This window comes from Coptis chinensis, chromosome 5 (assembly GCF_015680905.1).
Source record: "Coptis chinensis isolate HL-2020 chromosome 5, ASM1568090v1, whole genome shotgun sequence".
Lineage (NCBI taxonomy): Eukaryota > Viridiplantae > Streptophyta > Magnoliopsida > Ranunculales > Ranunculaceae > Coptis > Coptis chinensis.
This window is the reverse complement of record NC_141460.1, coordinates 40,084,682-40,098,772: the sequence shown is the minus strand read 5'-3', so window position 1 is coordinate 40,098,772 and position 14,091 is coordinate 40,084,682. Positions and strand designations below refer to the sequence as shown.

Genomic DNA, 14,091 nt, shown 5'->3' with positions numbered 1-14,091 from the left:
TTAAATAGGGTGACGATTGATATAATTATATCTTGGATAATTTCCTATTTTAAATTTTTTGGGAATTTGGGGTGTACCAATGTTAATTAAAAACAACCTTGATTGATGGAGTGATTCAACCTCGGATGAACTTCTAAGATTTTGTTTTTATATTGGAGATCATTGTTACCAAATCATTGTCAGATTAGAGAGTTGGCCAGCATTCTGTATCACAACTCAATAGTTAACTAATAATCTTGAAAAAAAAAGAGTACAAGAAATTTTTGTGCGTCAACAGAAATAACTTTTTTATTTTTTAATGTCTTGATAATAGATATGAGAATAAAAATATGTTACATTTGGCTCTTCTAATCCAACAAGCAATATCTCTAGGCTTTTAAACAAGCTGATGCACGAAGAACAATACATTTAATGCAATTCCTCAGAAGATTTCCATGCTGAGAAGGTTTGTACGATAAGAAGAATGTTGGATCCTGTTCGAAAGCTTCTGTGTAACTTTCAAGAAGTGAAACAATCTCATCAAAACTTGGTCGGCTTTTAGGGTTACTCGACCAGCAACGACGGATCAGATAGCTGAATGCCACTGGACATTGAGGGGGCAATGATGGTCTTGCATTCTGCATCAACTCGATATAAGATACCAAAACTTATTAGTTTTTTTACATCTCGAAAAGAAAACAAAGAGATAAACAAAAACTTGATCACTCTCCACTTTCCATTCCTGAAGTAGATTTACCCATCAGATAATAAATTATTGAACAAGAACCACAATAAAATTTGCTTACTCTATAGGATAATAACTTGGCTCCACTGAATGTTCTTCTTTACTTCTATTAGTGCTCGAATTTCCCTGTGATTATTAGCCGTATGACCATCGAATATAGAGTATTTTCTAAAATTTGTCTAAAATTTGTGAATGAAAATTACCCATTTGGTTGGTATAAAAATGCAGAACATTAAATAAGTAGCATACTCTTAAACCAAGGCATTCTTGCAAAATTTCAGGCACTGCTTGACAGACCCATGAGATAAATAGAGTATAGATCAGTTAGGACTGATCATTGAAAATTCAGGATATGCTCCAAGTAAATCTCCAGATTGTTTCAAGATATATAAGATCAGTTTCAAATATCATTCTTTAGATGTATTAAATTCACAAGTTAAATAGTAAAGAAACTTCAAGCATAGTGTATACACAAACATGGAAGTATCAGACATCCACCTAGATCACTTCCCAGCATCAGGGCTTGTGTTTCTATCTCTCCTATCATCTTAAGAAAGGAGGGGCTTGCAGCCTGAATAACGCCACGCTCAACACACTTTTACTACCTTAGAACCCAAACCTCCACGACGGGTTTTCTTCTCCTTTATTTTCTCTTCTTTTCTTGTTAACTAACAACAGAATTGACATTCCCCATCATCTATTCCTATTCTAATTGATAAATTATATCCAATAACCTATGATATCAATTACATTTATTTTCCTTTTTCCTCAATGGCAACAATAATATACTTGTTGAAAGCTTCCAAAAATTCTATCCACATGAATGTTCCACTTTCAGTTTGATATTTTGGCCCCAAGTCCTCTTATCTTGAGCAACGGCGCACTTCACTATTTGAGCGCCCATATGCCCATATCTTATGTTACTACTTCAGATTCTGTTAACTGTTGTTCCTTTTGCTTGAGTTGTCAGTGTGATGTACAATATGCAACAATATTCCAAGAATGAACAGATTAAGAGGGTGAGGATAGGAAGTCAGCCAACCCAAGCAATCCAATTCGAGTCAAGTTGATTAACAAAAAATTGGGGCTGGCTTCAGAACACGTTCCCGTAACAACCCACCACAAACTTCCACGTCGACACTGTTCCTACTTAGCCACCAAAGGCACAAGCTCAAAGCTTGGCCCAGCCAAGGGTGTGTGAGAACTTCTCAAACGGTGTCTACACACGTATATAGTAGATAATTATAACTTATTTAGGTCCGAGAAGGCTTCCAACCTAATGCATGGGGTATCACAATACTACAACCTTAGGAACGAGCCTTCCTCTAATGCGACACCAAATTGAGCATTGTTTATCTAGTACCTGAAAGCTGCCCTATCAAACATTTTTAACACTGCCAAGTTCAAGCAACACTCATACTTGACCTTCAGTATTACCTGCATCTTCATTTCACATGATCATTTTTGACAAATATACAGAAAATTAATGTGACTTGTCACCGTTGATTTCTTTTCCAAGTAACTCGGACGCTATCGTATATACATTCATACTAAACGTTCCACTCTTCTCCTACGAGATATCCAATCAAACACTCTTCTGAGTCTCTTCTATGTTAAAATATGACTAGTTAGTTCTTACTATGTCCACATGATTCAGTGTCCCTGTTCTTTTCTCCAAGATCACAAACAAAATTAATCATCGCCATTTCATATATCTTGATCCTTGTATGCATGGGATGTTAATTCTCCATTAGATATAAAGTATCTAAATGCTACCTATGTCACTGCTCTATCACTCAAAACCTTAGGTCAGAGTGATAAAATCAAAGATATCCTTGTCTCAACACCAGCTAATAAAATTCAAATGTATTTCAAGGAAGACAAACACAATCTTCTTCCCAAAAGATTTTCTTAAATCCACAAAACTTAGAAAGTAAAGATTAACCTTGAAAACTTCAGCAATATTAAATCTACTTCCTCTCTCTTTTTTCGGTTATCAAATCTACCTGACTATACCAAAAGTGGTGTCCTTAGCCACTTCCAAAAAAGTGGAAATTTGAATGCAACTAACTTCTCTTATCTTCAAATAAGCTAGGTCTGAAAGGCCTTCTAATTACAATGAAATGACTTAGGGGAGAAGATCTTGTCACTGTTTTGACAACCCTCGAAGACAATCTTCTTTTGACTGCATTATCAAAATCAATTCCCAGCAAGTTCCTAGTTGTAAGTCATACCGCCCATAGATATGAGTCTGTTGATACCTAAAATAGTCACTCCAATACATTAACTAAGTTATGTCCTAAAGAAGCCGAGGTGCACCTTCAGCACTCCAAATCACCTGCAGCCTGTAGCTTGTCACTTGAGGTGAATATCTGCAGCCCATTTTTACATAGTACAAACACGCAACTACATTCTTAGATGATAGCAATCTAGCATGTGTACACCACATTCATCCATATAATAGAAACTATTACATGCACATGAGATATAGCAAAAGGGTCATACCTTCAAGGAGACGGCAAAAGCAGCCTGTTCTGGAGTCATCTCATGGAACGGTGTCAATGCTGTCAAAAGCTCCCAGAAGACTATGCCAAAACTGTACACATCAACCTTCCTTGTATGACGTTTTTGCTTGATCATTTCGGGTGCCATCCAGCGGTAAGTACCTGTGACTCCTTTTGCACTGCCACTCTGAGATTCTAAGCATGAGATACCAAAATCTGCAACCTTCACACACATATCTTCCCCCAGCAATAAGTTTTCCGACTTCAGATCCCTATGCAGTATTCCTTCGGAGTGAAGATATTGCATTCCACGTGCAATGTCAAGGGAAAACTTCAAAACCAGGTGAATGGGAACAGAATGGGGCTCCTGCTGATGGAGATACTTTCTCAGGGAGCCCCCTGCCAAATACTCAGTAATGATGCAGAATACAGGAGGCCTCTTGCATGCTGCTACAAACTACACGAGCAAGATTAAAATGTAAATTGAAGTTCACTAGAATTCAAAACACAATTTTATGAAGCTGGTTTGTGCTTACAAAACTAAGTATATGGTATGAGAAATAGAGCGTACAGAAGTATTGTACGAGTTGAATTGGATAAACCTTGTATGTCGATGACAAATATGAAAACAATTAAACTTAAAATCAAGTGTGCTGACCATACTAACCAAACAGAGAGTTACCATCACAATCTTAAAAGCTTCTAATCAACCAAAGTACCAAACACTGTTTATTATAGTTAAATGTTTCAAGTGGATTGGAACTGTGGAATGGGATCTGTCTCTATCATAATCTCAGAAGCTTCTAATCAACCAAACACTGTTTTTCATAGTTATAATGCTTCTAGTAGATTGGAGTATTGAACCATGAATGTGATTGATCTTTCCCAAGAAGTTTGAGACATTACCACATCAATGGCCTTAGAGAAACTCTTGCAAAGTGCGCCACACAATAATGAGGATCTCATATGTTGGTTGATGCCATATAAATTTTGATCTATTGAACTTTGAACCTGATGTAATCGTCGGCAGAAGCAAACAACGATTGATAACACCAAATAAATATAAAAAACAAACACCTAAAACTAGGGTTTAAATCTTCAACAAGAACAACAATTCTCTGAAAAATAATATTCAATAACAACCATCCAACAATGAAGACTTAGATGCCTTTAAATAAGAAACCTTATTCCTTATTCTAAATGGAAACCAAAATAGAAACTACTAAATAACCCTATTTCTAAAACAAACAATCAACTATGTACAAAACTAGCTACAAATTACTAACCTAATAACTAACTTGGAGATATGATCCCATGGTTAAGCAATTATTAATGCTGACATCAACAAGACATGCTCCTGTATCAGAACCTGTCTTTATTCTATTCCCCCCTTTTCATTTTCTCATGCAGGGCTGGGTGCATCCCGTGTTATACCTACAGAATCATATTTAAGTATTTAAAGTAGAGAAAATAAAATATTTCTTAGGAATCAATATTTGTACAGTTCATAGGAATTACTTGTAAAATTTTTAGGAATCAATATTTCACTTTATATCAATGAGCAAAAAGAGAAGTAAATTGGGATAAACTACAATAGAATTAAAAGAAAAGGTGAAAGAGACAACTACAGCTCAATACAACCAACCACACTAGCGAACCAGATCATACAAGCCTTACAAGTTACAACCCAATTCTAAACTATAATAGAGTAGCATCTTAAAACAAAAGCCCAAGCAAAAGGTCAATCCATATCTTAGACCAAGGGATAAAAATACCTGACCAAAAAATTAGAGTCATGAAAGTTCGAAACCTATCAAACCTAATTTGGAACCAAAGATCACATCTGAGTGCCTACTGAACAGACCCTCCCTTAGTTTCCACACCCATCAGTTAGAAATTCCAAACTAAAGAGGCGTAACTTTGCCAGATATGAAGCATACTTGGGAAACAACTTTTGCCAAAGGTCTAAATGATGCCTACAGACCTCAAAGTCATCACCACAAAACTTTTAAATAATGGCTTCAATCTATTACCACAACTTTGAGAATGGAGAATAGAGACATGTAGTATAAAGTAAAACTTGGAAGGGTACTCTTGAGCAAATAAACTCTCCCACTTTAGAAAGAAGTACGCCCTGGGAACTCTTACTATGCTCCCTACAAGAAAACAAATAGTATATGATATATAAATAGCCGAAGGAAAATTACTAGCAGTACAAGTACAACCGATTGACTAACCTATGTCATCAACTCCACAAAACATATACAAATATGCAATGTAATACCATCTTGTTTTTCAGCGTACAGGACCCAGCAATCGCCACGTTGGATTGAAGTCTTAAATTTTTCAATGGCCACAATAGATGCCAAGATACATCCTTCTAATGGGACAGTTAGTATTTACAAGTCTTAGTAGCACATGTTGTGCACAATACTCACTAGTCTTAAGAGCACATGTTGTGCACATGTATAGCCCAAGGGCATCTTTGTAAACTCTAGTCTCTTGGACCTAATTTATAAAAGGGTCAATCTCTCACTTGAGGAGTAACCTAATTGTTCCATCTATCTCAATTCTTCTCAAAAACACAAATAAGTTTTAGGCAAAGTACTAGCAATATATCCAATTACCAAAGAATAAGCCTCCTCCTCACCAACATCATTAACTCCTAAAAACTTTGCTCTTAAGTTCCCTAAACAACCCCAAATCCTCGACACGATGCACATGTGGGACAAAGAAATAATCCTGGCCCATTGTGAAACCTTTCAAGTTTCAACAAACCCAACAGATTCCACATATCATTTTGTTAGGCCCAGGCATGGGACCCCTAGATCTCACTAGCACCACTACTGTCCCCACTTAACCACGCATCTAGTATGGGCCTGAAGCCAGGAACAGACCCACGTATGTCCCATGGTATTCAGATGAATACCCTTGATTTTGAAAGAAAAAAATTCAACATGGCCCGTGTGCCCAAGCCATAACAGTTGGCTGCCTAAGTAAAAGCCAAACAACCTTATGTTCACACCATGAGAATCAAACCAAAATTCAATCTATGTTACACTTCTAGTTCTTGTTTTTCCCACAAACTCCGGTTTCTTACGGACTCCCACCTTCTATGTTCTTCTTCTCTCCATTCCATCTTCATTTTTCTCAATATGTATAAGTGTATAATACATATAATTTGCTAAACTTCATGGGAAATTTGAAGAAAATAAATTTGAGGAAAATTTAATGTTGTAGCTACTCAACCAACATCTATATTTTTAAAGTTTGGGTACATCACATAATAGTGGTCTCTTATAGTCTTATGTAAAATCTGAGCTAAGAGTTGCAAAGTGCACGGCAACATTTTCTTAACTTGCTTATTCAACTAGCTTGTGAGTAGTTGATGTACAACATGTTTGAGACATACACTAACTTGTATGCTTCTTGTACATCTTTAGTTTCTGGTAACAACTTGAATACCCTGATTAAAAGACTTGCGTCCATCCCTGCCTGCAGCAACATTGACCATGGGCGTGGATTTTATACTTCAAAGGCGTAAATACTCACATTGAAAATCCACATACACATACAATGTCAGACTATCTTGAGTTTAGTTCCACACACCCCCAACAGTTTCCACCTTGAACCAAAATCCAAAAGTCTTCAGTTGCTCGTCATCATAGAAAACATATGCCTAAATATATATATTTTTTTCATCTCAAGGTACACCCTTCTCGAGAAAAGAAAAAAATTAGGGCAAAGTAATAGCTATACAACCAAATGTCAAAACAAAAGTCTCTAAGTCATCCACCAACTACAAAATTTTGCTCACGAGTGATCTAGACTGTTGACAAACTACAAATGAGTCAAGACTCCATCCCGCCCTCTCTGAGACACTCCTACATGCTGAACAAATTTGCCTCAATAATCCACAGCACCATGGATCTCAGAAAGACCGCACTTGTCCCCACTTAACCACCCATTTAGTATGATACTACCGCAACATCGGACCACGGGCGTGGAATTTTATACATGAAAGGTCTCCATACTAATATGAGAAGAGTCCACACATATTGGCAAGTTGGGGACTATGCTAAATTTGATCCGCACACTCCAAAAATCTCCACATTATGGATCGAAAATCAAAGTATTTAATTGTTCATCAACATCACACAATTCAAGTCAGAGTACTAGTCTTTTCTATCTAGATGAACATATACAACGTTTTAGCAACAACTTTCGTGTACTTGGGTGATCCAGGAGGATCTATGCATTTGTCACACTTGTTTACCATTCCGTACCTTGTTTCAAAATTCCGCTAACAATAGGTTTAATTTTTTATTTACTCCCAGCTTTATATAAGGCCGTGTAACCCAAAATCAAAAGGGGCAAGTTAAGCCTCTATAATCGATGTTGTTTCACAAAAAGTCAATAAGAGAGACCTAGAGGAATTGTTCTTCCTCCCGTAGTTCACTTCTTTGTCGTTCCTCCTTTTCGTCCTTTTCTCTTTGACATTGTTTTTGTCATATGGTGTTGAGAATAGTACAATGCGGAAACAACGTTATCCACAACAAATAGACCAACCCTACAAAAGGATTGATCTTTCTCTCTAGACAAGACTTCAACTCCCTCCAACTACTATCCCAACGCTTCTCATTAACAATTTAACAAACATATAAAGTAAAGATAAAAATACAAAAGAGAACCAACCACAAGACAAGGATATATCGTGGTTCGGCAATTTGCCTACGTCCACACTGGCGAGTTCCAAGCTTTACTAGATGTCCAGAGTAACAGATTACAAGAGCTCTCAATTCACTCACAAAGAATGAACACTCAACTCACTAAGAATTTCTCCCTTACAATCTCGCTCTTTCTTTCTTTTGGTTAGGTTAAGTTATTATAGAAAAAACTTATATTTATACTGTTTTTGAAAACTTCAAAAAACAGTCGAATTCGTGCTGAAAACGGTGGAACGCTGGTGCACCTAACAACTGGAAGTCGCCAAAGAGAGGAGTGTGGGCGCACCTAACACCAAAGAGAGAAAAACGTCTTTTTTCTCTACATTCTCCACCACGGTGAGGTTTTAACACATAAAACCGAGCCGAACACATCCAGCAAGAAGTACTAGTCCCGGAACTCGCCGTCAACTGCCCCGAAGGGCCATGCCCACAAAGGGTTATGCCCACGAAGAGCCACCCACAAAGAGTGTCTTGCTCACGAGGAGCTACCCACAAAGAGTGTCTTGCTCACGAAGAGCCACCCACAAAGAGCATGCCGTGCCAACATGCCGTGCCCACAAAGAGCTATCTTCACAAAGAGTCATGCTCACAAAGAGTAATCACGCCCACGAAAAGTCATGCCTATGAAAGGCATCAATCAATAATGCACGAGCCTCCACCATTTGTGGAGTACCTCCAACCAATGTTGGAACTCAACTCCATAGAGAACCTTCTACAACCCAAAGCCCTTTTGCCCGTAGGCAATGAAACAAATTCCCAAGTACAAAACTTGTCACGAGCCTCCACCATTTCATGCATATCCACCGACCAATATTTGCAATGACTATCTCTAACAACTTCTTCGAAGTCGTTTGGTTCATCACCCTCGATATTCAGTGCGTAGACAACCGAGTCCGGTTGACCATAATGCTTCACTGGCTTATCAAGCCCATACTTCGTAACTTGTTTCACACTTCTCTTTGGCTTTGATCTAGCCAAAGTTTGCTGCTCAGGTTGTTGTAGCTCTACTTCTTGTTGAATAGTTATTTCATTAAGAACCTCACTTTCTATAGCATCCTCTGATGCTTCCATCTCAATCACTTGAGATTCTATAGAATCACCACTATTTCTAGCCTTCTCCGGCCTGCTAAAATGTAGCACGAGTCTCATCAAAGGTAATCTCACTGCTAACTAGGAACTTGTGGTTCTCAAGACACCACAATCCGTATCCCTTTCCTTCTTTTGCATAGCCCAAGAATATTGTTTTCTTAACTTTAGAACAAGCTTATCATCCCTCATGTGGTAGTAAGCACTAGATCCAAACACGCACAAAGTATCATAATCAGCTGGTTTTCCTGTCCACACCTCATAAGGTGTTTTACAGTATCGCCGGAACTGGTGATCTATTATACAAGTAACACGTCATGGCCACTGCATCTGCCCAGAACTCTTTGCCAAGATTGGCATTGGAAAGCAAACACCTAACTTTCTCAAGCAACGTGTGATTCATTCTTTCTGCTAACCCATTCTGCTGCGGCGTGCCCCTCATCGATTAATGCCGGCAATTCCACATTTAGCACAAATTTTTGGAAAGGCCTATGGGTATACTTTCGATTACCATTGTCGGGGCCGTAAAGTCTTCACCTTCCTATCTGTGCGATTCTCAACCCTTGCCTTCCACTTTTTAAATGTCTCGAAAACTTCATCCTTGGACTTCAAGATATATACCCACACATAGCGTGTATAATCATCGATGAAAGAGACATAATACCGGTTATCTCCCTTAGAAGCCACTCTAGAAGGTCCCCAAACATCCGTATACACATAATCCAGGATGTCTCTCGTCTTGTACTTACTTGTACCGAACTTGACTCTGCACTGCTTGCCACAGACACAATGCTCGCAAAATTCCATACTTAGTTTCTCCAAGTCTTTCAGTAGCCCTCGCTTGCATAACTTAGACAATCCCTTTTGGCTCATATGCCCAAGGCACATGTCATAATTTTGTGCACTCAGAATCATCACCACATATACCCACTGCTACATCGCCTATCACTATACTACCCAACAATATATACAAGTTTTCATGTCTTTGACCCTTCATAATGACTAAAGAGCCACTAAGGATCTTTAGGACTCCACCATTTTCCACAAACTTGTGGCCTTTGAAATCCAAAGTACCAAGAGAAATAATGTTCTTCTTTAGTTTAGGAACATGTCTCACATCGGTTAAAGTCCTCACCACACCATCATGCATCTTGACCCGTATAGTTCCAATTCCTACCGTCTTACAAGCAACATCATTACCCATCAAAACGGAACCTCCATTCAAGTTCTCATTGGTAGCAAACCACTTCCTATTTGGACACATGTGGTAGGAACACCCGGAATCAAGAATCCACTTATCGGTCATGTAGTCGTCTTGTGTAGACACCGAAAGACTTACATCATCCCCATCAAAGCCGGAAGCAAGACTTGTTTCACTAACCTCCTCATTCTCAAACTTACCACTCATCTTGTTACTCTTTTTCGGGCTATGGCAATCACATAAATAATGCCCCTTTTCCTTGTAATTGTAGTACCGTACATGTTTTAAAGGCTTCTTCAAACTACCTTTCCACTTGCTTGTAGAAGTCATCTCATTCGACATCACCCTCACCGTCTTTTCTTTTGCTTCTTTATCAAACTTCTCAACTTCAAATCTAGCATTTGACATCTTGGGAGCCTTTTTTCAAGTCATACACAATAACCCAAAAAAATATCTTTCACTTGAGAATTTTGTCGAACACCTTGTCTACGCAAATTTTGAACACTATGATTCTTTACCAAAACTCAAAATCCTAGGTTGTATACCCTGCTCTGATACCAATTGTTGAGAATAGTACAATGCGGAAACAACGTTATCCACACCAAATAGACCAACCCTACACAAGGATTGATCTTTCTCTCTAGACAAGACTTCGAATGCCTCCAAGTACTATCCCAACGCTTCTCATTAACAATTTAGCAAGCATATAAAGTAAAATAATAATACAAAAAAGAACCAACCACAAGACAAGGATATATCGTGGTTAGGCAATTTACCTACGTCCACACTAGCGAGTTCCAAGCTTTACTAGATGTCCAGAGTAACAGATTATAAAAGCTCTCAATTCACTCGCAAAGAATGAACACTCAACTCACTAAAAATTTTTCTCTTACAATCTCTCTCTTTCTTTCTTTTGGTTAGGTTAAGTTTTTCGTGCTAAAAACTTCCGAACACAAATCCGTCGTCTTTGAAAACGGTGGAGGCGGGCACGCACTTGCCCGTAAAAGTCGAGTCGCGGTAGCGCTAACAACCCGAAGTCGCCAAAGAGAGGAAGGCGTCTTGGCGCCTTTGTCCAGCATACATAGAAGCGGCTTAACACCAAAGAGAGAAAAACGTCTTTTTTCTCTACATGTGGTTGTTTGGAACCTCACCTTGAGTCTCAAACCCAATGCACACTCTGTTAAATTGCCAATTTCTCTATAAGCTCGAACTTATGTGAAGGATCAATTTTATTAATATATTATGTGAGAGTCTTGGGGACATATGTGGGATCTCGCCTAGTCTTTGGGGTCAACACAGTCCACCCTGAAGATCATTCAATCACTCGCTTTGCCTGGTTCATAACTTGTTGCTGTGACATTTCGAGCTACACCCTCCTGAGTCTTGAGGCTCTATGCATAATGCATTCAACTAGTTGAGCACCACATGATGTACAATGAAACTTCCTTAAGCGACACCTGGGTTGCAGCATTCCTATGCTCTACCTCTGAAAGACTCTTATACAATTGTGTATCATAAATGTTGTTAAGTCCAGTTGAACCATCGTCTTTGGTACCACTTCTAAGGCCCACACATGGCACCCATAGCCCTCAACTGGCACCAATATTCTCCCCAACTAACTACTAGGATTCTAGCCAGTAGCAAATTGCTATTGCCACTTCACATCAGATTATCATCCATATTATGAGCTGAAGTTCAGGCAAGAATGAGAGAATGAATATAGGAAAACAGATACAATCATAATATACATGTTCAATTACTTTATCCCTCAAACCTACCTATTGCTATACACACACATGTAGGAAAATACTAAGTCTAGAACAATGGTGAATTTGGAAGTAAATATTGGAGCAGTTTTAAAGAGCTCTTATCCCATAAATTGCTATTGACATCCTGAATTTCATAATTAATGTCAAGTTGGACAACATTTGAAGGATAGTCAATAGTTTTTAGACATTTACATATGCAGCCATGAGAAACCCTGCTTGATGAAAGTGCAATCAAATAGTGAACTGGACTTATGTACGCCATATTTTGTATCTCATATATAAACTCATAAAGGTACTTTGCACATATAAGTTACCACAAATACCCATCTTTATTCAAAAGGCTATACAAAAATCTAAAAGTTTGAGACAATATGCAATAAGTTCAGGATAAGAACCTCACCGTGATTATATTTGGATGCTGAAGATGAAAGAGAAATGCAACCTCGGAAGCAAATTCCTTCTCCAACAAAGAAGCCAAGTGCGCATCTTCTTCAGGCTGACTTATCAGTTTAATTGCAACATCCATCTGCTTGTATAAACCCCGATAAATACGACTGTGCCGCCCCGACGCGAATTTAATCCCTATAAATAGCTGAGACATATCAGCAATCCATTCTTCCTCTCCATCTCCTTTAATTTCTCCACCAGACAACACCAAATATTTCGACCAAGAAACAGCTCGCTTATATTCTCCAAGTGATAACCTCCTTTCAAGTCTACCATTGTTCGAAATTTGTTTCAACCAATTCAAATTCTTCATTTATTCAATCGACAACCATGAAATCTACATGTTCTAATATAATGTGGATGCTTCAATGGCCAAAATAATTTCTCAACATATTATCTCAAAAAATGATAAATAATCTAAACTCGTCTCCCGTCCAAAGATCCAAACATAATCTGCATCTCCCTGAACATCTATCAATGAATATATCTCTCTATTTCTCCCACTATTATTCAAGCTAAAACAACACAAGAAAGAGTGTTCTACACTAGTAAAAAACCTTCAAATTCATAAACTTGCCATCTTTAACATATCAATCTCAAACACCCAATCATATAGATCAGATCAAGAAAAGAATGCCATTTCTCACCTATGTTCTCTAGCAACGTTTTTCACCATTGAAACTAGAAACCACTCATTTTCAACTAATAATACCAACTTCTTTATGCAGGAATATAAAAGAACAAAGTTACTCCACCAGCTCGAACCCAGAACATCATAGAAACAAAAGTTTATACTACTACCACCATCTTTTAAACGGAAGTAAACTCAATGAACAAGATATTGAACGCAAGAAATAAGAACTAACTACGTTAGTTGATGAAATGCAACACTTTCAAGCTTTGAGAAAAAAGTGGTCGACGATAGATATACTGCATTGTCATCTTTGTAATGAGTTGTGAGATATTATTATTTTTGCTGTTTGTTTCATTTCATTTCATCATCATCATCATCATCTTCTGTAACGTGTAACGATTCATGTTTAGCAGACAAACCGGGTTCAGTCATTAAAGAGTACAAAACATGCTTTCTTGTTAAGTTACCCCTCATATACTTCTTTTATTTCAACAATGCCACTAAATCTCATTTGGCGCGTTTTAAGGAAAGGGTAGTTTAGTTATTTAATGGAAGAATGAGGGTAGTGGGAAGGGATAAGTGGTGGGAAAAGAAGACAAGAACGTTGGATGGAACGTAGTGGTGGGGGAGTGAAGAGGTGGGACCCATTAAGTAACATGAAGTATCTGTGGACGTGTCGGACAGCCGTATGGTCTTTCCGTGTACGGTTACTTGGACTTTACTAGATAAAGTAAGTACTTTTTCACAGTTCGTACCATTTTTTGCCTGTGATCAAACTCGTGGAGAATATGTGTTCGTTTTTTAACCTCATTAATTATTGAAGGCCACGTGGTGATATTCTTTTCTAAGTCATCATGAAATTGGGCTATGGAAGTATGGAGTATGGACCCTATTCCTATTGTACGAGACGTGAAAACCAATTTTAGCTTGTGTACGTCTAGCTAATAATAGTTCACGAAAAAACCAAAGTTAGCCAATGTTATGTACTTATGTTAGTTA

General features: G+C 38.0%; 1 protein-coding gene across 2 annotated transcripts; it reads right to left on the bottom strand.

The window, feature by feature from the left end:
• Positions 1-260: 260 nt before the first annotated feature.
• Positions 261-13,479, bottom strand: LOC147497500 (serine/threonine/tyrosine-protein kinase HT1-like). Of its 2 annotated transcripts, XM_086559980.1 has the most exons (4): positions 12,412-13,479; positions 3,230-3,685; positions 786-850; positions 261-617 (listed from the first exon to the last, which is right to left on the bottom strand). In XM_086559980.1, the coding sequence occupies exons 1-4, from the start codon at positions 12,769-12,771 to the stop codon at positions 566-568; spliced, it is 933 nt and encodes a 310-aa protein (XP_086416106.1). In that variant the 5' UTR covers positions 12,772-13,479; the 3' UTR covers positions 261-565. The 2 variants fall into 2 exon arrangements, with proteins under 2 accessions (XP_086416106.1, XP_086416105.1); XM_086559979.1 differs by lacking the exon at positions 786-850 and having other exon boundaries at positions 12,412-13,475.
• Positions 13,480-14,091: the final 612 nt, after the last annotated feature.